This window comes from Zalophus californianus, chromosome 4, assembly GCF_009762305.2.
Source record: "Zalophus californianus isolate mZalCal1 chromosome 4, mZalCal1.pri.v2, whole genome shotgun sequence".
NCBI classification, from domain to species: domain Eukaryota; kingdom Metazoa; phylum Chordata; class Mammalia; order Carnivora; family Otariidae; genus Zalophus; species Zalophus californianus.
Window position 1 is genome coordinate 47935149 of NC_045598.1, and position 20747 is coordinate 47955895.

Sequence of the window (20747 nt, forward strand, 5' to 3'; positions counted from 1 at the left end):
CCTACAACAGTCTTGGCGTTCAGTAAATGGTCGAGAAGTCGTTATAGGGGACACACTCCACACACACACACATACACACACACGCAACAGAGGCTGCGGAGAGTTTGCGTGAGTCAGCTCGGTGCCTTTGAAAGTCCAAGAGGTGGGAGGAGCCGCGGCGGGGCTGCTGTCCACGCCCCCAGGCAGCCGAGCCAGGCTGCAGGCGACGGGGGCGGGCGCGCGGGCCAATCCCCGGAGCGGTTCAAAGGGCCAATCAGGGCGCGTTTTACAGGGGCTGCGTCCGGCGGGGGCGGGGCCGGGGGCGGAGTGCAGCCGCAGTCGCCCCCGGGGACCGCCCTACCCTGCGCGGTGCACCTCGGTGCGGCAACCTGCAGAGCCCCGCTAGCTAAAATGTAATTTCAGATTGGACAAGTAAGTGACCCTCCTCCCAGTCCCACGTGTGCAGCAGGGGCTTTTGCAGGCGCGCAGGCTCGTAGCGCCCACGTTCTCCAACCCGAGAGCGCACCCGGCCCAAGCCTCCCTCCCCTTTCCCGGAGTCGCCGCCTCTTCCTCCTCCTCGTCCTACTCTGGCCCTTTAAGTCTCGTGCCAGGCCAGCCTCGGCCCCCGGGACGATGTAGAGTTCCCTGTGTCCTCTCCTGGGTGAGGCGTCCGGCCACTCAAGGGAAGGATCGGCCTTTACTGCATCCCCAAGGTTTCCTATGAGATGTCGGGAACCCGGGGTCCTCTGCCATCCCTGACCAGTTAACTGTTCGTTCACTCCAGCTTCCCGTTCCCCCTTCCTTTGCCCTGGACCCTTACTTTAGGATATTTTTCCCAGGCCATTTTGAGCTTTTAATAAAAATCTGGCTACCTAAGAGATTTTTAAAGGCCAGTGCTGCTGCTTGTAACTTTAAACGCTTAGAGCAGCTTGTGATAATGTTTGAGGTGCATTTTAGTTTAGATCGTATAATGCTGTTTGGTTACAGTTATCCTGGGTAGGAAAGGCCTAGGGTTATCTTTCCATTCTAATTCACTTCCCTTCTTTTAAGGATGGACAGGATGCAAAATGGTGAATTCCCTAATCATTGGCTATTTTCCACGAAAGCACTTCTCCTGTCTTAACTAATTTCGTCCCTAAATTAAAGGGTCAGTCATTACCAAGATATGGAAGAGCATTAGGTTAATTTTTAAAATAGGAGATCTGGAGGGAGGAAGTGATTACACTTTTGAGTTGCAAATCAGAAAGAAGGCATGTCTTCTCTAGCTTTGTGGCTGTTACACAGATGGTACAGTTTTGCTTTGTTTTGCTTGCTTTTCTCCTTTTTTTAATGATCCACCAAATGTATATCCTGATTTTTTTTTTTTTTCTTTTTACTTTTTATGTTGCCAGCTGGGTCTTGCAGCCTTCTGACCGCCTCCTGGTCTTCTGGGAGTCTCCTGTTAATGAGGCCTTCTGCCTGGCTCTTGATCTGATGATCACTGGCCTGGCTCTTGGAGGGATCAGCTGAGGAGGACCTGCATGTGGGCGGCCCAGAGGACTGTTGATTAAGGATGATGGGGGAACAGACCAGAGAGGGTGAGAAGGGCCTGGGGATTGATTTTGAGGGGAAGGGAGCTTGGGAGCCTCCCTTGCTGGATTTGGAAATCAAAACATGTGTACTGGGAGAAGGGAATAACCCCGAGGGTGGAGATCTGTGTCTTTCTGGATGAAATTAAGAAGTTTACTAGGAGGAGACTGGGCCTTCTTCCAGGCTGTGTTAATTTTTGCTGTGGGCCTTGTCTTTTCCTGGAATCTGGTTCTCTTTCCCTAACCTTTCACTTAGTTCAAATCACAGTCAATTACCAGCTGGTTTTGAAAACAGTTTGAAGTAATGAATCTTGCCCAGCCAGAGTGGGGACCCCTGGCCTCCTGCCAGGGGATTTGAAATAATTATTTTACCAGAATGCACTACAGAGATCATTTAGCCTCACCTGCCCATCTATTTATAAGAAGAAATACAGGATCAACCCAGCTGGTGGTGTAAGGGGTCATCCAAACCAGGTCTTTCATTCATTCATTTGTTCACTAACCTTGTGGCACGTATTCTGGACTTGGTACTGTGGTAGGCTCTGGGAAAGTAAAGATGAGCAAGACTTGGTCTCCACTTTTAGTCTTTCACTCAAGTCTGCTTGTCTAGTCTGTCGAGGGAGCTTATATGATACCAAGATGAGTGCTGTGGCAAGGTATGTGGGAAATTCTCAGGAATTGGGAGAAGGGCAGATAGCCCAATGTGGGGTTTTGTGGAAAACTTCCCAGAGGAGATAATACCCTGAGCAGAATTTCACAGCCTCAGTATGAGTGGGCTGGGGAATGACAAAAGGGCAGGGGATTATTTGACTTGGGAACAGCATGTGCAAAACTATATAACCTGGCACACTGTTGACTAGTGTGGCTGGGCAGGATAGGGTGAGATGGGAAATCACCAGAAAGGAGGCTGGGGAAGGTGAAAAGGCCAAGGGAGCGTCAGGTGAGTCATAGTAAGGGAGTTTGAAATATATCTCCAGAGCAATCAGGAGCTGTCTGAAGTGACATGGATGTGTGTTTTAGGAAGTTAATTCTGGCCGCAGGGTGGAGAGGGAATTGGTGAGGTGAAGACTGGAGAGAGGCTTTTATAATACAGGTGAGAGATGGGTTAGAGTAATAGTTCTGGAACTGGAGAGAGATGAGAATACAGTTGACCCTACAATACGGGTTTGAATGCAGGTCCACTTATATATGGATTTTTTTTTTTTTTTACAGAATTGGTTTATTTCTTCCTTAAATGTTTGATGGAATTCACCTATGAAGTCATCTAGGCCAGGAGTTTATTTTTATTTTTTTGTGACGAGGGAGTGCTCAATTGATTTAATAATATAAGACTATTCAGATCATCTCTTTCTTCTTAAGTGAGGTTTGATCCTGTATTTTAAGGAATTTGTACATATCTAAACTGCTCGTAATCCCTCATTATCATTTTAATATCTATAGAATCTATTGTGATTTCATCTCCCTCATTCCTAATATAGATAACCCTAATATTGTTATCTTTTCTCTTTATTTTCCTAATCATTCTGTCCAGAAATTTATTAATTTTATTGGACTTCTCAAAAAAAAACTTTTGGTTTTATTTATTTTCTATATTTTTTAACTTACTGATTTCTCCTCTGAAATTTATTATTTCCTTTCTTCTGCTAACTTTGGGTTCCTTTTACTCTTCTCTTTCTAATTTCTTTTTTTCCAAAGATTTTATTTATTTATTTGACAGAGAGAGACACGGTGAGAGAGGGAACACAGCAGGGGGAGTGGGAGGGGGAGAAGCAGGCTTCCTGCAGAGCAGGGAACCCGATGTAGGGCTTGGTCCCAGGACTCTGGGATCATGACCTGAGCCGAAGGCAGATGCTTAATGACTGAACCACCCAGGTGCCCCGACTCTTCCTAATTTCTTAAGGTGGACAATTAAGATTATTTATTTGAGATGACTTTTCTAATAGGCATTTGATGCTATAAATTTACTGCTTCAAGTGCATCCTACAACTTTTGCTATATGTTTATTTTCATTCAGTTAAAATACTTTCTATTTTTTTTAAATGTCTTCTTTGATCCGTGTGTTAGGTAGAAGTGTGTTATTCAGTTTCAAATATTTGAGGACTTTGCGCTCATCTTTTTATTATTGATTTATAATTTAATTCTGTTGTGGTCACAGAAGGTACTTTGGTATGATTTGAATCCTTTTATCTTCTTGAGACTTGTTTTATGGCCCAGAATGTGGTCTGTCTTGGTAAATGATGTATACTTGAAAAGAATGTGTGTTCTGCTCTTGTTGGATAGAGTGCTTTTTACATATCAATTATGTCAGCTTTATTGACTACCGTACATTACATCCTTGCTGATTTTGTGTTTACTTACTGTATCAGTTATTGAGAGAATGGTAGTAGAATCTCTGAGGATAATTGTGGATATATGCATTTCTCTTTGCAGTTCTAACAGATTTTGCTTTATGTATTCTGATGCACTGTTATTAGGTGTGTTAATATTTAGGATTGTTAGGTTATCTTGGTGAATCATCCCCTTTATTATTTCTTAATTTCTGATAATATTCTTTGCTCTGAAATCTACTCAGTCATTATACCTGGTACTATTTTTGCTCTGAAGTCTGCTTAGTATGATAATGATTTAGTTTCTTTTGAATGTTGTTTAATGGCATATCTTTTTTGTCTTTTTACTTTTAACCTATGTGTTTCTTATGTTTGAACTGGGTTTCTTGTGGGCATCATATAGTTAGACTGGGTATCTAAGTAAGGCTTGGTAATCTCTGTGTTTTAATTGGGGATATTTAGACTATATTTAATATAATTATTCATATGGTTTGTTTTAAATACACCATCTAGCTTTTTTTTCTTTTCTATTTGTTCCATCTGTTCTTTGTTCTTTTTATTCTCTTTTTCTGCCTTTTTTTGGATTAGTTTTTTCATAATTTCATTTTTTCCTCCTTTATTGGCTTATTAGGCATAACTGTTTCTTTTGGTATTATTTTAATGGTTGCTTTAGGGTTTATAGTATACACCTTTAATTTATCAGAGTCAACTTTCAAGTGGGATTATACCACTTAACATATAATATAGGAACCCTATAACAATGTTTATAATTCTTGCCTCCTAGCCTTTGTGCTACTGTTGTTTTATGTGTACGTTTTACTTATACGTAAGTTTAAGTTAAGTTTAAGTGGTGGTTATTTCAGTTTTAAGAAGTCAGTTATCTTTTTAAGACATTCAAGTAATTTTTAATTTATGTACCCACATAGTTACCCTTGTGCTCCTCATTCCATTTTATAGATCCAGATTTCCATGTGCTGTCATTTTCCCCTCCTCTTCTTGTGGTGCAGTTCTGCTGGTGATGCATTTTTTTCATCTTTTCTTTGTCTGAATTAGTCTTTATTAAAGCTTTGGTTTTGAAAGTTTTTTTTTCACAAGGTACAGAATTTTAGATATGAAGTTTTTTCTTTCAGTATTTCAAAAATCTTACTCTGCTGTCTCATAGTTTACATTGTTATTTCTGATTTCTCATATTTTTCTTTCTTTTGTGCATATTGTCGTCTCCTCTCCCCCTAAGTTACTTTTAAGATTTTCTTTATCACTGGTTTTGAACCGTTTGAATCTGATGTTTCTTGGGTTAGTTTTCTTCATATTTCTTGTGCTTGGGGTTCATTGATATTCTTGAATCTGTGGGCTTATAGTTTTCATCAAATTTGGAAGGTTTGTGCCCATTATATTTTCAAATATTGCTCCTGACCCCTTCTTTGTTCTTTCCTTCAGGGATTCCCGTTTCACATATATTATGCTACTTGAAGTTTTTCCACAGCTCACTGATGCTATGTTTATTTTTTAAAAATCTTTTTTCTCTCTTTGTTAGTAGATGGTGTCTGTTATTGTTTTTTAAAGGTCATTAATCCTTTCTTCTGTATTGTCCAATCCTGTACATTCAGTTTTTCATTGCAGACATCTTGGTTGTCATTTTTAGCATTTCAGCCTGAGTCTTTTTTATCTTCCATGTCTGGACTTTCAAGTTCAGTCTCTTCTCTAGCTTTCTGAACATATGAAATACAGGTATCATAGCTGTTTTAATATCTGTGTCTACTAATTCTATCAAATTTGTCAATTCTAGGTTAGTGCCCATTGATTTTTCTCATTTTGGATAGTCTTTTCCTGCATCTTTGTGTGCCTGGTAAATTTTGATTGAATAGCAGACATCATGTATTTTATCTTGTTTGGTGCTAGATATTTTTGTAATTTTATAAATACACTTGAACTTTGTTCTGGGGCATGTGTGAGGTATTAGGAAACCATTGGATTCTCTTGAGTCTTGCTTTCAGCTTTGTTAGGTGGGACCAGGGCTCATTCTTCTTCACTGCTGAGGTAAAACCCTTCTGTGTACTGTACCTAGTGCCCTATCAATGACAAGGTTTTCCACTCTGGCTGGTGTGAATAGGCACTATTCATGGCACTGTGTGAAATCCACTGATTGTTTACTCTGGGAGCTTCTGGCTCAGATGGTTTCCTCACATGCATTACAGTGGTGGGTACTTTACTGAATACTTGAGGAGCACCCTTTGCAGTTCTCTGGAATTCTCCCTCTGTGCAACTCTCTCCTTTCTTGTACTATGCCCCAAGAAACCTAACCTCTTGTTTTCTGCAAACTCTTGACTCTGTCTCCTCCACTCAGGGAGACTGCAGGGCTTGGCCTGATTTCTGCTTCCTGTGCCATGGTCCCATGCATTAAGCTTGAGCCAATTCAGGACACTTCTTTTTCCCCCCACCTTGCTGGGATCACTGTACTTCATTTCCTAACGTCCAGTGTGGTGAGAACCCTTGTTTCCTATATTTTGTTTGTTTGTTTTTTTAAGTTGTTTTAAGAAGGGACTATTTGAGCATGTGAGGAAGGGATTTTGAAGTATCCAGGCATCAGCAATAATGGGACCACTTACTTCCCGAGGCCTGAAAGGGCACAGGGCAGGAGGTAGATCAAAAGGAAACAAGACACCCTCCAATTAGGATAATTTTCAGTAACAGAACTATTTAGAGAGATGAGGAGAGATGAGGGCCACCTGAATCATCCCTAGGGCTAATAACAACAGGATTTTTCTATCCTTCTATTTAAAGGGGCAAGGTGAGGAATGGTTACCAGAACCCCAAAGGAGTAACTATGTGCAGAAAGCTGCCTTGAGAGGATTCATTACCTTAGTTCAAGAGATCGGGTAGTTCATTTCAGCTCCCAGCAAAGGGAGTCCTGACTTTTCTCCCTTTCCTCCTTGAAGCTAGTGCTCTCCATTGGCCAAACCCAACTAGAGGACAGAGGATTGGAGTGCTGGGCGATCCATACTATAGTCCCCAGGACACAGGGTAGGCAGAAAAGGATTTGAGTATATAGTGTAGGAGTGGGGGAAGCTGAGAATAACTGCAAGGAGTCATGATAACCTCTAGATGCCTGGCTAAGTAGCACGGTGGTTGGTGGTGCCACTCACTGAGAGAGAGGAGAGAAGGAATAGTATGTCTGGGAAAAGTAGGTTTGACATGTGAGGGAGAAATGATGAGATTTCCTTCCCAAACTAGGCATACTTTTCCCAGGAGACTCCTATAACACCCCCCTCCCCCATCATCTTAAATTATTGAGGAGGCCCTTATCAACATGCAGGAAGCGGAGTTCAAACAGCGGGTACATATACAGTGATGTATGTGTGGGGTGCGTTTCGGGAGAATAGGGAAATGAGGTAGAAATCATTCAGGCTCAATGTATTACCAGTCCCTTGGCCATCTGGCTTTGGGCCTCTGGTTGCAGACCAGCCTGACAGCTGAGTAGCTTGCATTCTGCTCAACTGGCCACAGGATGGAGAGTTTAAAAAAGGACTCAGTTACTGGTGGATTATGGGGGACGAAGGCTGAGAGGAAGATGCTCTAAAAAATTAAGAGTGATTTCAACAGACCAATCTCGGTGTAGTTCACCAAATTCTGGGATTGTAGAGTTTCTGGCCAACTCTGATGTTCAAATGAGGCTACTGTTAGAATGTTTAGAAGTATCGTGTGGCTTGGAGGAGGGGGCATAGGATTGAAGTCCCTCTCTGGTTTTTACTGGCTCTGTGACGGCGGTCAAGTAACCAAAGTGCACAAAACCTTAGTTACCCTATTGCTAACTCTGGACCCCTCTAGGGTTGTTGGCTATTAGCAAGCCAGTGTCCTAAGTTACTGGTACCAGGCCTGGAACAGAGTAAGCACTCCTAAGAAATTTATTGACCCAAGATGAGGCTTGGCTCAAAATACGTTCAGGAAACATTTGGATTCATGTGAAGATACATACTGATAAAACACAGGTCACACTAATTTTAGGGACCTAGGAAGAGAAGACTAGGGTACTTGATGAGGGCTCCCTCAGAACCCTCCATCATAGACAGTTTGTGAAGATATTCGAGCAACTTTTCCCTTTTCTCCTGAACAAATTATTCTGATATTAGTGTCAGAGATTGGGTATTGGGCCGAATGGGCCACCGATTTGTCCCAGTATATGTTGCATCCAGGGGGTTCTCCAGGCAGGTAAAGACCTCTTAGTCCACTTACCTCAGCTCCCCACAATGTCAAATGGAAACACGAGTGTCTGAAGATCATTCTTGGGGAATGTATCAAGTGTGCCTCATTCCTTTTATTTTAGAAAAAGCCAGGGCGTAGGGGAGCGGTTATAGGAACCGAAAATCTATAGCCTGGAGGAAAGAAGACCACTGGGAGGTCACAAGAATCATCTCAAAGCATTTGAAGGGCTAGCTCACCTAAAAGGGATTAGGTGGTTTGGATGATCCTGTGGGACGAGGCGTGGAGGGTGGGAGCCATGCAAAGCAGAGCTCCACTCAGTGTTAGGAAGATCTTTCTTCTTCTTATTAAAGTAACAGCTGATCATTGTGAAAACGCTGGCAGGGGAGAGAGGAATTTAGAGATTGCCCTCCAAGTTTCCACGACCTTTCTTTTCCCTGGGTGTCCCTGTGGGAAGCAGGAGCTTGGGTGTTCTTCCTGAATCTCATCTTTTAGGTCTATATAGGATGCATTGGCTGTCCAGCTGTAGCATGGGTCGGGCTCGCCTGAGGGCTTCTGTGGCACTGGCCTTGGAGCTGCACTCCTAGAATCTCGGAATCAGTAGATCTGGGCTGGAGCCTGAGAATTTGTATTTCTAATGCCTTCCTTGGCCATGCTGATGTTGTTCTGCTGGAGACCAGTTAGAGAACCACCGATAGTCGTCTTTAAAAAAAAAAAAAATAGCACAAATGGGGTCATACTGGCATCTTGAAGAACTTGCTGTTTTATTTAATAACATATCATTAGCGTTTTTCTTTAGCTCCTTCTCATTGGTTTTAATAGCTCCTTATGTATACGTTTTAGCAAGTCCCCTATTAATTAACAGTTAACTTGTTTCCAGAGTTTTTATAAGTGTGCTCTTGCCTTGACAAAAACATGTTGTAGTGTACATTTTTTTATATCTCTCTTTTGCCAATCCGTAAATTCTTAGAAGTTAAACTGTTGGGTAAAAGGGTCAATTTTTAAAAATGGGCAGATTGTTCTAGACAAGGCTGAGCCCATTATTCTGTCACTAAAAGTGTATGAAACTGCCTATTTCCCCACTCTCTTGCCAAAACTCGGTAGAGTTTTGCCTGGAGAACCCCCCGGATGCAACATATACTGGGACCAATCAGGGGCCCATTCAGCCCAATATCCAATCTCTGACACTAATATCAGAATTTCAATTTTTGCCGACTTGTTACATGTAAAATTATATTGTTTTATACTGCATTTCCTCCATTATTTGTGAGGCTAAAGGTTCATATGTATTCATTGTATTTCTTTTTCTGTGAACTGCAAGTTTGTACTCTTTGCATTATAGGAAGAGGGAACAGTATGAGCAAAGGTGCCAAACCTTCATTTGAGGGACTGCTAACAGTTCCTAGGGTTTGAGTATAGGGAGTTGAGATTGGGGGGCAGGCGGGTAGGGGGGTGAGGTTAGGGAGGAAGGCAGGAGCCAGAGTTTTGAGGTTCTTGGGCTTATTTTGGGCAGAAGCAGCACTGCTGTAGTCAGCAATTTGAACTTGTCCTGTAGCTCTTGGTAATTTCAACAGGGTCTGTTTGTGAAAGGCACCGTCCAGTTCCCCAAGTGTAAAATTTAATCTTCAAATAACTCGTTCTTTATGCCTTTCACCTTGGACCTTAAATCCCCTTGGTCATGCTTCATAAATAGGTAAACACAAGAAGAGGCCAAAGACCTTAGCTAGCTTCTGGCTGAGCCTGGTCTCTGACGAAGGAGTTTTGGGAGATTGTGTGGGGAAGGGATTTTGTTGTTCTAGCTAATACTGTCCTGAGCCTTTCCTGAGTTTGCTGACATCTGACAGCAGTCACTGAAGTTGGTGGGTTCTTCTGTTGTTTTAATTTGAGTGATTTTTCTCAGAAAAGCCATGGATTCCGGCCAGTATGCTAATGATAACGGCCTTGCTTTGAAGGTCTGGTTAGTTCTGTAGAAAATCATTTCATAGTTAATTATGTCAGCAAATCAACAGCAGCCTCTTGGAGAAGAAAGTGACAGAGGGAGAGAAACTACACATGTATTTAAATTATTCAGAACTCAGAGGTCAGGAATTCATGTTCCAAAAAGAAGAATCCATGTAATAATAAATGACTAAGTGTGTGTACACTTTTCCCTGTTATGGGCTTAGCTTGGTAATTGGCATATTGGGGTTAAAATATTATAACTTTGCATTTAGAAGCGGGACACCAGCCCTCACTGTCTTTCTTCCTTTTTTTGCTATTTTTCTGCTTCCAGGGCCCTGGCATGGGAGGGTGAGTCCATTGGATTTATGCTCTGGCTTTTAGTGAACTCAGTGTGAATTGGATTTGTAGAAGATAGACTGACTCCGACGAGACCCCTTGTCTGAGGTGTCTCTCTATCAACCTTCTCCCCTCCATATACGTGCCTCGTCAAGGGGGGAGATTGTCCTGGGGGAGGAGCAGGGTGCCTCACATAGAAGAGAGGCTTGCTAATAGTGCTTCTGGAACTCTCCAGGGGCAGAGTCCTTAGAGACTTTTTATTTTGAAAGGTATTTCACTATTTTATACATTAAACATCTTCCCCTCCCCCACAACCCAGTACTTCCCCTGTTACTATCTTTAGCTACACTGTGCCTATCAGCAGGTCCAAGGAAGTAGCTGGCAGAACATTCTCCCTTAATATCTAATGTTGCTTCTAGTAGCATGTATAGTGACATAAAGTAGTCTTTATGAATCAGAGCAGGGAGAAGCCATTTCTAATGATTGAGTATCCAAGAAGGTTTCGTAGGATAAACACACTTGGAAGGGCATTCTGAGTTTGCCCAGGATAAAGGCCACTTGGTTCATAGGGAAAGCCAAGTCACTTCAGGGACAGTAGTAGCAAGAGCCCTGCTCTGGCTTAGACAAACCTGGATTAAATACAGCCTCCTTCCTCTCCTGGCTCTGTGACCATCAACTGGAGATTGATCTCGCAGAATTTCAGCGGCCCCATCTGTAAATGGGAAGAAACGGCATGTGCGTCATCGATGGGTGTTATAAATGGGGCATCCCTTCTCCCCTTCTCTGCAAAGAGAATAGCTAGGTAGGGCATTGTAAGGAGCTTGGGAGGCATTATAACAAATAAGGAGTTGCTTTACCGGGATCACACGGATTGAAAAGAAGAGGGATCCAGCGGTGTCGTACAGAGGAGGATGTGGGACATGCAAAGTTTCATCTGCTCTTAGGGCACTGTTTGTTGTTGGAGTTTGGGGATGTCTTCTCATGAGTCAGGTTTTCCACCCATGATTTCTTTAGGACCTATGCTCTGCATTTGTCCACAACATGGTTGGATTTTGTATTTGTGTCAGCTGTCGTGTCTTGCCTGGGCGGCTGGTGGAGGGTGGTGGTTTTGGCTAACAGCCAGAACTGGCTTCGTTTTGATTCTGTGGCTGCCACATTGTGAGGCAGGCATGGGGGTTTGGTGAGTTCTGACTTCTCTGCCTTTTGGAATCCAACTTTGCATTAACAGAACAGCCAGCCTTTCTACTGTTAATACTATACGCCTCCTTGAATCACCTCGTGCTTATATTTGAAAATGGCCTGATAGACAAGATCCTCAGCATCCTGAAAAGTACGGAGTTTCTGATCTAGTGGTTGGAACAGTGACGAAAACAGTCCACTGGTACTTCCTTTGCCAGCCATCATCGCTGCATTCTGTGGAGAAGGGTGGTGTTGGAATAGGGACACTTGGCCGAGAGTGTGGCTGGGATTCTGGTGGCAGCATGAAGCCACTTTATTGCCATATGTAGCTCGCGAGGTGCATTCGGTTTAGCTTGAAGTACAGAAACTAGGAATAATTTGAGTCATCACCACTTGATTTGCAAAAATCAGATTCTTACATTAAATTGTCAGCTCTAAAATCAGAGCTCCTGTATTTTTTAGCTTCCTTACTGTCCCGGCACAGAGAACGCACTTAACATTTGCTTTGTTTCCTGGAATTTGCGATGTTAGATACAGGCGAACATCCAGGTCTAGACTACGTATGTTGCAGGTGTCCAGAGGCGATTTGGTGTTGGAAGGGACATAATAATGGCCCTGATAATTGCTGCTGTTTACGGAGCATGTACCGTACATCCGGTGTTATGCTAATCAATTATATAATCTCAGTTAATCACAAAACACCTAGGACATTGGAGCTGTGGGAGATAGCTTTTCACGGTAAGAGAAGAACTGTGAGTGACCTGTACTGTTTTCCCCCCTGTGTATTCTTGGTAAAACCAATAGACAACCAGTTATTATTGCCAGATTAGCTCTTTACTTCCCCTCCCAAGCTTTTTTGCCATCTTACATACAGCATGTGTGATTTGTTTAAAGTGCTATTTAGTTCTTTCTGTTAGAAGACTGGAGTGGACAGGCGTACTCATTGTTTATCTTTTTCTTTCCAACCTTACCGACTGTCTGTTTGCAATATGACTAACTAAATAAATTGTGTGGGACTCTTGTACCTGAGCTCCCAGCAAAGTCCAAAGATCAACGTCGAAAGACGATACTGAGTTCCCTCTCCGATCCCTGGGACACTGTTTCTGTGCACACTGTCACCTAATTGGTCCTGGAGAAGTGGCTTTTTAAGAAATAGGACTGAAGGTAAGCTCACCTACTCTAGAGGATTGTAGTCTTAGGAAACAGTATTATTGCTATTAAGTTATGTAGGGGAAAAGGAGGAAGGAAAAATACAAGAACAACCCCCAAATGGTGGGTTTTCAGCACAGTATTTGTAGCATTGACCCCCTTCTTAGAATTACTGAAATAGTTTTGCAAAGAACAGCCTCCCAAGTCCATGTCCCTCTTCCTTTTTCATGCTGCATTTTAGCAACTTACATGTTTGGTGAAGAATCAGCTGTGAAGCCTGTGGTTTCCTGTGGTACATTACTAATAATGTTTATATAAGCTATTACTTAATGAACTGTATAAATATTTATCATAGGAACAGTATTTTGATCATGAATAGGGGCTAAAAATGAGTCCCGTCTGATGTGGGAAACAAAGGCAGAAGAAAAAATATTTCCTTACTACCTACAGCCCATTGACAAGTCCTTGAAATAGGCAGATCTGACCTTCCTCTAGGGACTCAGCTGCCTTGATGTTAATACTTGGCTAAGGGCAAAAGGCAATCTGAACCCAGCCCCTAGGATCCTGTAAGTCTACTTTAACATAAAAAAAAATTCCTTTGGAAACTTCCTTTATCTCTTCCTCTCAAGATACATGTTGGCAATCATCCTCTAAGCATGTGACCCACCAATATACATCTGAAGGGTCTCATGACTGAGGTTTACTAAACAATAATAAATGACCTTTCCAAACAACAGCCAGCCCCTTCTGGATCTTGGAAACCTTGTTTCCAAAATACCTGGGAGGCTTGCGTTGTCCCTAACCCCCTCCCAACTTGAAAGTATATAATGGGCCACTTCTCATGACCCCAGTGCGGCTTTCTGCCCACGGGTCCTGTCCCATGGTGCTTTGATAAAACGACCTTTTTGCACCAAAGACCTCTCAAGAATTCATTCTTGGCCATAGGCCTCGAACCCTAACATCTTTCCTATATCACAGTCCATGCTGGGGACTTGGATGGGAGGCTGTTTCTTCCCTTTGAAGGATCTTACAGACTGAGAAGTTAGGTGGCCCAGGACTCGTGTCCAGCACAGCTTGAATTTTTCTCTATTATTTTCTTTCTCGTGGTCCCCACAGTCCATGTCCTCATTTCTGTCTGCCTGTCACTGTCCCCGTAGCCCTAATAGTAATTTCTCTTTTTAGAGTATTCATCTTTGCCTAAAAAGAATGAGATAGAACCAAAGTTCTGACCCTCACCATTCACAAATTGGGCTTTGCAGCCCTTCCACCTTAGCCTCGAATCCCAGCTCCTCAGGTTCTGCGCTGTGTGACCTTAAACAGCTTTATTGCTGAGAACCTCAGTCTCCTTACCTGGAAAATGGGCTCATACTGCCTACCTCACAGGGTTGTTGCAAGGAGTAGATGCAATCACAAAATCATGTGCGTGATTTGCAGAGAGCGCTTAATTGCTAATCGTTGCTACATTTGTTGTTGATAATTGTTACTGAAGAAGTTAACAAAGAATTCTGTTTTCAGTTATAGGTTGGTGTTGTGGAGGGAGCCCTACACTTGCCATAGAGGCTGGCGTTCAAGCCTCGGTGTTGCCGTTTACTGTGTGTGCCTGGGGTGAATTTCCCCATCCCCCTGAAGTATAAGATGGTGATAGGTTTACCAACTCAGTTGAGTTTCATTTGGAAGAGATTAAGGCATGTGCGCAAGTGCCAGACACACAGACTATCCTCCTCCTTATTACTATTTTTTTCTTAGCAGATTAGAAAATGGAATGTTTTCCATTTTGCAGTTATTTTATTTGTTGAGGAGAAGGGGAACTGGATACAGTTTGGAGCCCAGGACACAGCAGAGTACTTGTGACCCAGGAACAAAGGGCACCAAGGGGAAGACAAGGGATCTGAGTTGGAGAAAATTCTGTGGCAGGGTTTTTAAAACTCTCAGGGTCAAGTTTCAGGGAAGCCGCCCAAGGGCTTGAACTTACTTCCCTGCTTTCAGGGTCCAGGTGTGGAAACAATCACAAAGAGATCACTGAAAACTATAGTAATGGGAAACATGGTGAACCTGAAATATTTAATTAGGATCTATTTCTTAGAAAAACATGAACTGGGAGGTGTGCGTGACCAGTGCTGGGAGGTATGGTGCCCTGGTCCGCGTGGGTTTGACTGTCCCTGACTGATGCCTTGGTTAATGTGGTTTAGAAATGGGTGGTTTGTCAGAGAGAGGCAGCCTGGCATTGGGGAAGGGTCAGGCTCTCGAGGTGCGCGGCTTGAGTTGGGAGGTAGCCAATCTTAGACAAAGGAGGCAGGGTCCTTGGCAGATAGGCATTTAATAGATGGAGGAGAATCAGGCAGTAGAGCACCCTGAGAATGGTTGAGGACTTTGGAGCCAGAGGGAATGGGATGGCTGTCAACTCTATTCCTTACTAGTTATATGACCTACGGGAGCAAGCTACTTTACCTGTCTGGGACTCAATTTTCCTCATCAGTAAAATGGGGATGATATTTTTCTGAATTATCTTCAGGAGTTGAGGTCAGGATTAAAAGTGGTATGGCAATAGAAGCAAGCTGTTGAACAGAGCATTGGAGACACAGTAAACATAGTACCTTTTATTATTCCCTAAGGATAGGTTTTAAAGGGATGCACAGAGTCACAAAGACTCGAGTTCCTGCTCTGTGCCAGGCACCGGGTTAGCACAGGGGCTAGCTGTGATCCCAGCAACAATGGAGTTAATAGTAAAGCTCCACTCCTCATATGAGGTAGGGGCTTTCCTGAAGGGTGGGCCCCTTTCCTGTTTAGTGAAGACATGGATCCAAAACTGGGGTAAGCCCTGGGTCAGCTACAGAGTAGAAATCTGCCTCTAGATTTTCCTGGAAATAAATCGGATGTCTGGGTGGTGGGTGATAAGGTGTTGCGCTCCCTGCCAAGGAAGATAGAGTCAGAAGTGAGGAACCCAGGCTTGAGCTGGGCCAGCCCCCTGGGGGAATCTGTCTCATCACTGGGGCCAAGCAGGAGTGGGTGGCCACATTTTCAGTTCCTACCCAGCAGAGAAGCCTGGGTGATGGCTGGTCAGTTTGGGTAAGCCAGAACATTTGTAGAGACTCTTCACTTCCTACTTAATTCCTTGTTTCTCTTAGAATAGTCTTGGAGAGTTCTAGCCAAGGGCAGAGGGTTGTTGGCATGCTAGGATCAGTGTTAGGAGCAGCACCTCTGGGCCTTCACGCTGGAGACAGTGAGATGCTAGAAGAGGGAGTTCCAAGTGAAGATGTGAGTGTGGGAGGCTGAGCACCTGCTTGGTCAGTCTTCCTCCTATTTGCACATAAAGAATGTTGAGGAAGCTCTGAGCCAGTGCACTGTCCTATTTGGTCCTTTAAGGTATCCTCAGCTCTTAGCAGGGTGCCTGGTGCCTGGCCCAATCTGCGTTTCTTTGAATGTCAATCATGGATTCGTGAGGTGCAGTGCTATTTCACATACCACTAAGAATAAGAAAGACAATGTTACCAATTAATTGTAAGATGCCATCGATTGTGGGATTCATTGATTTCAGAGAGGCAAAATGTGAAAAAAATGAGTGTCCTAGAATTAATAAAATGTGGTTGTAGGCATCCAATAAATATTTGTTAATTGGATGAATGAAGCGTACAGAGATTAGAATCAAAGCAAAACACCAGTACCCATAAGTACAAAATTAGGAATTCAAACTATTAAAGCATGAACCTCTTCGTGCTTGTTTTCTATTGACCTCACCGACCTAGTTGTTCATTCAGTACACATTTATTGAAAACTGATTCTATCTCAGACACTGCTAGGAGCTAGGGATACAGAAATCACTAAGTTCCTTTGTTTTTCAGGTTCAGGCCAGTAAGGGAGTCAGACCTGGAACCCCCAAAAATCACATTTCAGAATGGTTAGGATTTAAAAGGAAGTAGGGAGGCGCCTGGGTGGCTCAGTCGGTTAAGCGACTGCCTTCGGCTCAGGTCATGATCCTGGAGTCCCGGGATCAAGTCCCGCATCGGGCTCCCTGCTCAGCAGGGAATCTGCTTCTCCCTCTGACCCTCCCCCCCTCAAGCTCTGTCTCTCTCATTCTCTCTCTCAAATAAATAAATAAAAATCTTAAAAAAAAAAATAAAAGAACGTAGGGACGCGGTACTCTCCTGGCACCAAGGGACGGAGAAAGGCAAGGAAGTCTTTCCTGAAGGGGAGATGGTTGAGTTGGAACTGAAAATGTGGTCACCAGGCACACAAGAGAGGAAGGGGTTAGGAAGGGAAGGGCAAGTACAAAGCAGTGGGGCAGATGCACCTGAGAACCTGTGAGGGGTCTCAGGACGTCTGGAATTTCGTGTAAGAACGGGCAGGATTGTGTTTGACGACGAGGACGGCCGCAAACGGAGGGAAGCTCCTGGTGGGCCTGGGATGCCATGCCCGGGGCATCAGGCCGTATTGTAGCCATCCTGAGTCCCGAGAAAGGACCCAGCAGAGGGATGGCTCTGGGGAGACGGGGAGGGTGGAGCTGGACCCATCCTTGTTTCACACGGAGCAGCTCTACTTTGACTTGTTTTATTTAAATTTTCTGTGAGTCCTGGCTTGGAGAAGACGAAGGAATGCATAGTTTGACAACTGGTGCTGTGGGTCCTGTGTAGCTCCTGAAACCCTGGAAGCGAGGGAGGCAGGATGATGGTTTAAAGTGCAGAGGCTGGAGCCCAGCTGAAGGTAGCACACGTGCTCACCGTGGCGTCCCTGCTTCCCTCTCCACCTGCCTGGGAGCCTGCAAGCCAAAGGGAGCAGACCCCATTGGGGAATCATTGTGATTAAGTCAGAAGCAATCACTTTTAATGAAGCTGTTTTTGACTGGGATAAATATCCAGGAAGCAGTAACTGAACATCTGTGGGCTGGCTTCGTTTTAGAATCCCCAAGTGTGACTTTGCCGAGGCAACATTACCTTTTTTGCAATGGAAGGGCTCAAACTGCTTTCTCTGTGGAAATGAGACTCCGGGTGCTAAGACTGCCCCGAGCTCACCTGGAGAGCTGTAGCCTGTTCACCGGCGTGCTTGTCTTGGGGGCTTGTTCTTACTCAGTGAAAGGCTGATCTGGGAAATGAGAGCCTCTGTGAGATTTCTTTGTCATATGGGCTAATCTGACCAGAGGGACTTAGAGCAGCAGTGAAGGCCAAGGAATTCCTGAGTGTTCTCTGGTCCGATTTCCTTGTAACTCACAAGGGGTCTGTAAAGAAAACAGATTGTCTAACAAATTCCTGATTCTATCTCCCATGAGGCTCCTTCCCCATTCCCAGTCACTTCATGACTCGGCTGCAGTATATTTGCCTCTTCTCCAAAACGACCCCGCAAGCTGTTAAGAACGAACTGGAAGGGCCTGGGATTGGCAGTGCACAGAGGGGAGACCGTGGGTCCAGGCTGCTTGTGAGTGATGCCGCCACGTCTCTTCACTTCTTCGAGACCTGTTTCCCCGTCAGTACAATGTGCATTATGTACACTTTCTTACGTGTGTGGACCTAGCTGTAAGAGAAAAGTCATGTATCTCTTGGAGTCTCCCCCTGATTACCTGTAAAGTAGAGATTTGAGTATACTCTCCTTCTAGAGTCCCAGTGAAGAATAGAGGGGGTGCATGTACTTTTCACCGTGTTTGGCATGTAATAGGTACTTAGTAGATCTTTTGGAATGAGTGGTTGACAGGGTAGGTGAGGTAGATGAGTACTTTGTAGTACTGTGGCCGCTGTCCTCCTGATTCAAATTCAGTGAGAATAAATGCGTGTCTGTTACCTCTAGATTGGCTGGATTCCACAGCCCCATATATACCTGTATAGCACTTTTCACCCAATATCACGACTTTGCTTAAATTATTATGCAACTTGCAACTGCTGAACATCTGACTTCCTTCCAAGAATGGAAACTCCACGTCTGAGGCCTTGCCTGTCTTGTTTACCCACCACCTAGCGCAGTGTGCCCCTTAACATACTTTTAGCACTCGGCCATTTTGTTGGGTAGAATAAGTAAATGGCCACCAGTTGGTCAGCTGCGCCCCTTTTATTTCCACTTGAAGGTGTTTTGTGCCTGATTTTGCAGACCCACTTGGTCTTCATGTGGTTTTTGTCCTTGGTTACTGCAGGTGGAGGGACCACAATGCCTGGCAGAGATCAGGAACCAAGGAGCTACTACGTGGGTGTGGACGTTGGAACAGGCAGTGTGCGTGCGGCTCTCGTGGACCAGAGGGGCATCCTTTTGGCTTTCGCAGACCAGCCGATCAACCAATGGGAGCCTCAGTTCAACCACCATGAGCAGTCCTCCGAGGACATCTGGGCCGCATGCTGTGTTGTCACAAAGGTATGGCCACAACTGTGGCGTTCTATCCTTGCGTATGCTCCCCTGCTCCCACCTGCTGAGCACGTCTATTGTGCACTCCTGCTACCAGGGACAATGTTGGGATGCTTTAGCTACAGGCCTTGCCTTTCAGGAGCTCACAGTCCAGTGACAGAGACCAGTAGACGGCTAAACTATGACTCGGTAGGTGCTGGGGGCTAAGTGGCTGTGGCTGGAGCTGAGGAAAGAGTAACTTTGAGGGGTTCAGGTGGACGGGACCCAGGATGTGGAACATGAAGAGGTTCTGGTCACATGTGACCGGATGTGGAAGAGGTCACTGATAATCGTAGCTAACACCTGTGCCTTCATGTGTGCCCAGTGCTATGTAGACTGTGTTAGCATGCATCGTGTATGTGAATCCTCTCAAGGACCCTAGGAAGGTAGTCCTTTTACAACCCCTATTGTACTGAGGAGGAAACAGGTGCAGAAAGGTTAGGTGACTTACCCAAGTTCATGCAGTTAGTAAGCAGCAGAGGCAGGAGTGACTCCAATGCTGCACCCTGAGTCGCTGGACTGTCCTCCCTTCCAGGTGGACAAGTGGGAGGAGCCTCATTTTGTTCAGAGGCAACAGCATGTGCCAAGGCATGAGGGGCAAGCGCTTGTGGCATGTTTGGAGAAAGCAGGGACATTGAGTTGTGCCAGACAGATGTTGATGTGGAGTGGCCTTGGATTGCAGTCCGCCCGCTGGCTCGGGAAAGGAGGAGATGCTCATTTGTCTCATTTGACTGTTTGGTTTTAGAACCTGGTGATCTGGAGGGACAGAGATACTTTGGTCTTTTTTTCCTTTTGGAGGGAAAAATAAAAGTCCTGGTTTCTCTTTTCTCTCTGTTCCTAGTTTTGTTCCTTAAATATTCATGAAGGGCTTGGTAATTTGCAGATGGACAATTCACCATTCTGTGTGTATTGATCAGTCTGTTTAGACTTTAATGAGCTCTGGGCTACTGTCAGTACCCCCAGGGAAGAAGGCAGAGAGAGGAGGTGGGCGTGGGCAGCGCCGGTGCTTTTGATAGGAAGAAAAGTGGGGGCACATCTCTTCTGCCTGTTTAATTTTCCTCCTCCCTCCCCACTCTCGGCCCCTGCCTTGGTGAGAATCTTCTACTCTTTGCCCTTGGGTCTCCTTTGTTCTTTGAACATATAGCCTTTCTTGCCATTAAGGAAATTGTCAAGAAGAAAATACAATCCCCTGATGAAAAGCTACTTTAAAAAAGGTCTGCTCTAAGTACAGCTTGGTTTAATGGTAGATTTTTAATCATCTCCTGGTGACGGCCAGCCCGTCATCTGTGTGAGCCCCGTGAGCCCCATGAATGCCGTGGGCATTTGTCCTAAGCGAGGCTGTCTCATTGAGGCTGTTGGGGTAAAGCTGCTGGGTCTTAGGCTGTCCCCTCACATGGAGTATGGCCATGTGGCCGTGGGCCAGCAGGCATAGCATAGGCCTGACACAGCTCATTGCTGGTGTGAGGTTTAGAGAAGGAAGGAAGGTGCCTTTCCTTGACCGTCTGGTCCTGTGAAAAGTGTGTGCCCCCTGAGCAGGGGTCATGTTTTGTTTATCTATAGTTCCCTAGATTTCCTTGCCTCTGATATGCCCAATTCATGTTTGTTGAGTACATGAATGGATGAAATGTCTGTTATTTTCATTATCTGGAATGTTCTTTTACCTTCTTCACCTGCCCAACTCCTGTGCAGGTCCTTGTAATTTCCATCATTACTT

At 44.5% G+C, this 20747-nt stretch overlaps 1 protein-coding gene across 14 annotated transcripts in view; it reads left to right on the forward strand.

Moving 5' to 3' along the window:
• Positions 1-296: 296 nt before the first annotated feature.
• The window catches only part of FGGY (FGGY carbohydrate kinase domain containing), a 410509-nt gene continuing 390058 nt past the window's right edge, over positions 297-20747 (forward strand). For 4 of the 14 annotated variants that reach the window (XM_027572804.1, XM_027572889.1, XM_027572878.1 and 1 more), the window contains exons 1-3: positions 297-411; positions 1371-1556; positions 18789-19003. In XM_027572804.1, the coding sequence (XP_027428605.1) occupies positions 1532-1556; positions 18789-19003 (240 nt within the window). In that variant the 5' untranslated portion in view covers positions 297-411; positions 1371-1531. Of the gene's footprint in view, positions 412-513; positions 693-726; positions 749-1244; positions 1267-1370; positions 1557-2620; positions 2641-12619; positions 12692-18788; positions 19004-20747 lie in introns of those variants that run through there. The other 10 variants (XM_027572816.1, XM_027572807.1, XM_027572825.1 and 7 more) reach the window with 10 other exon arrangements.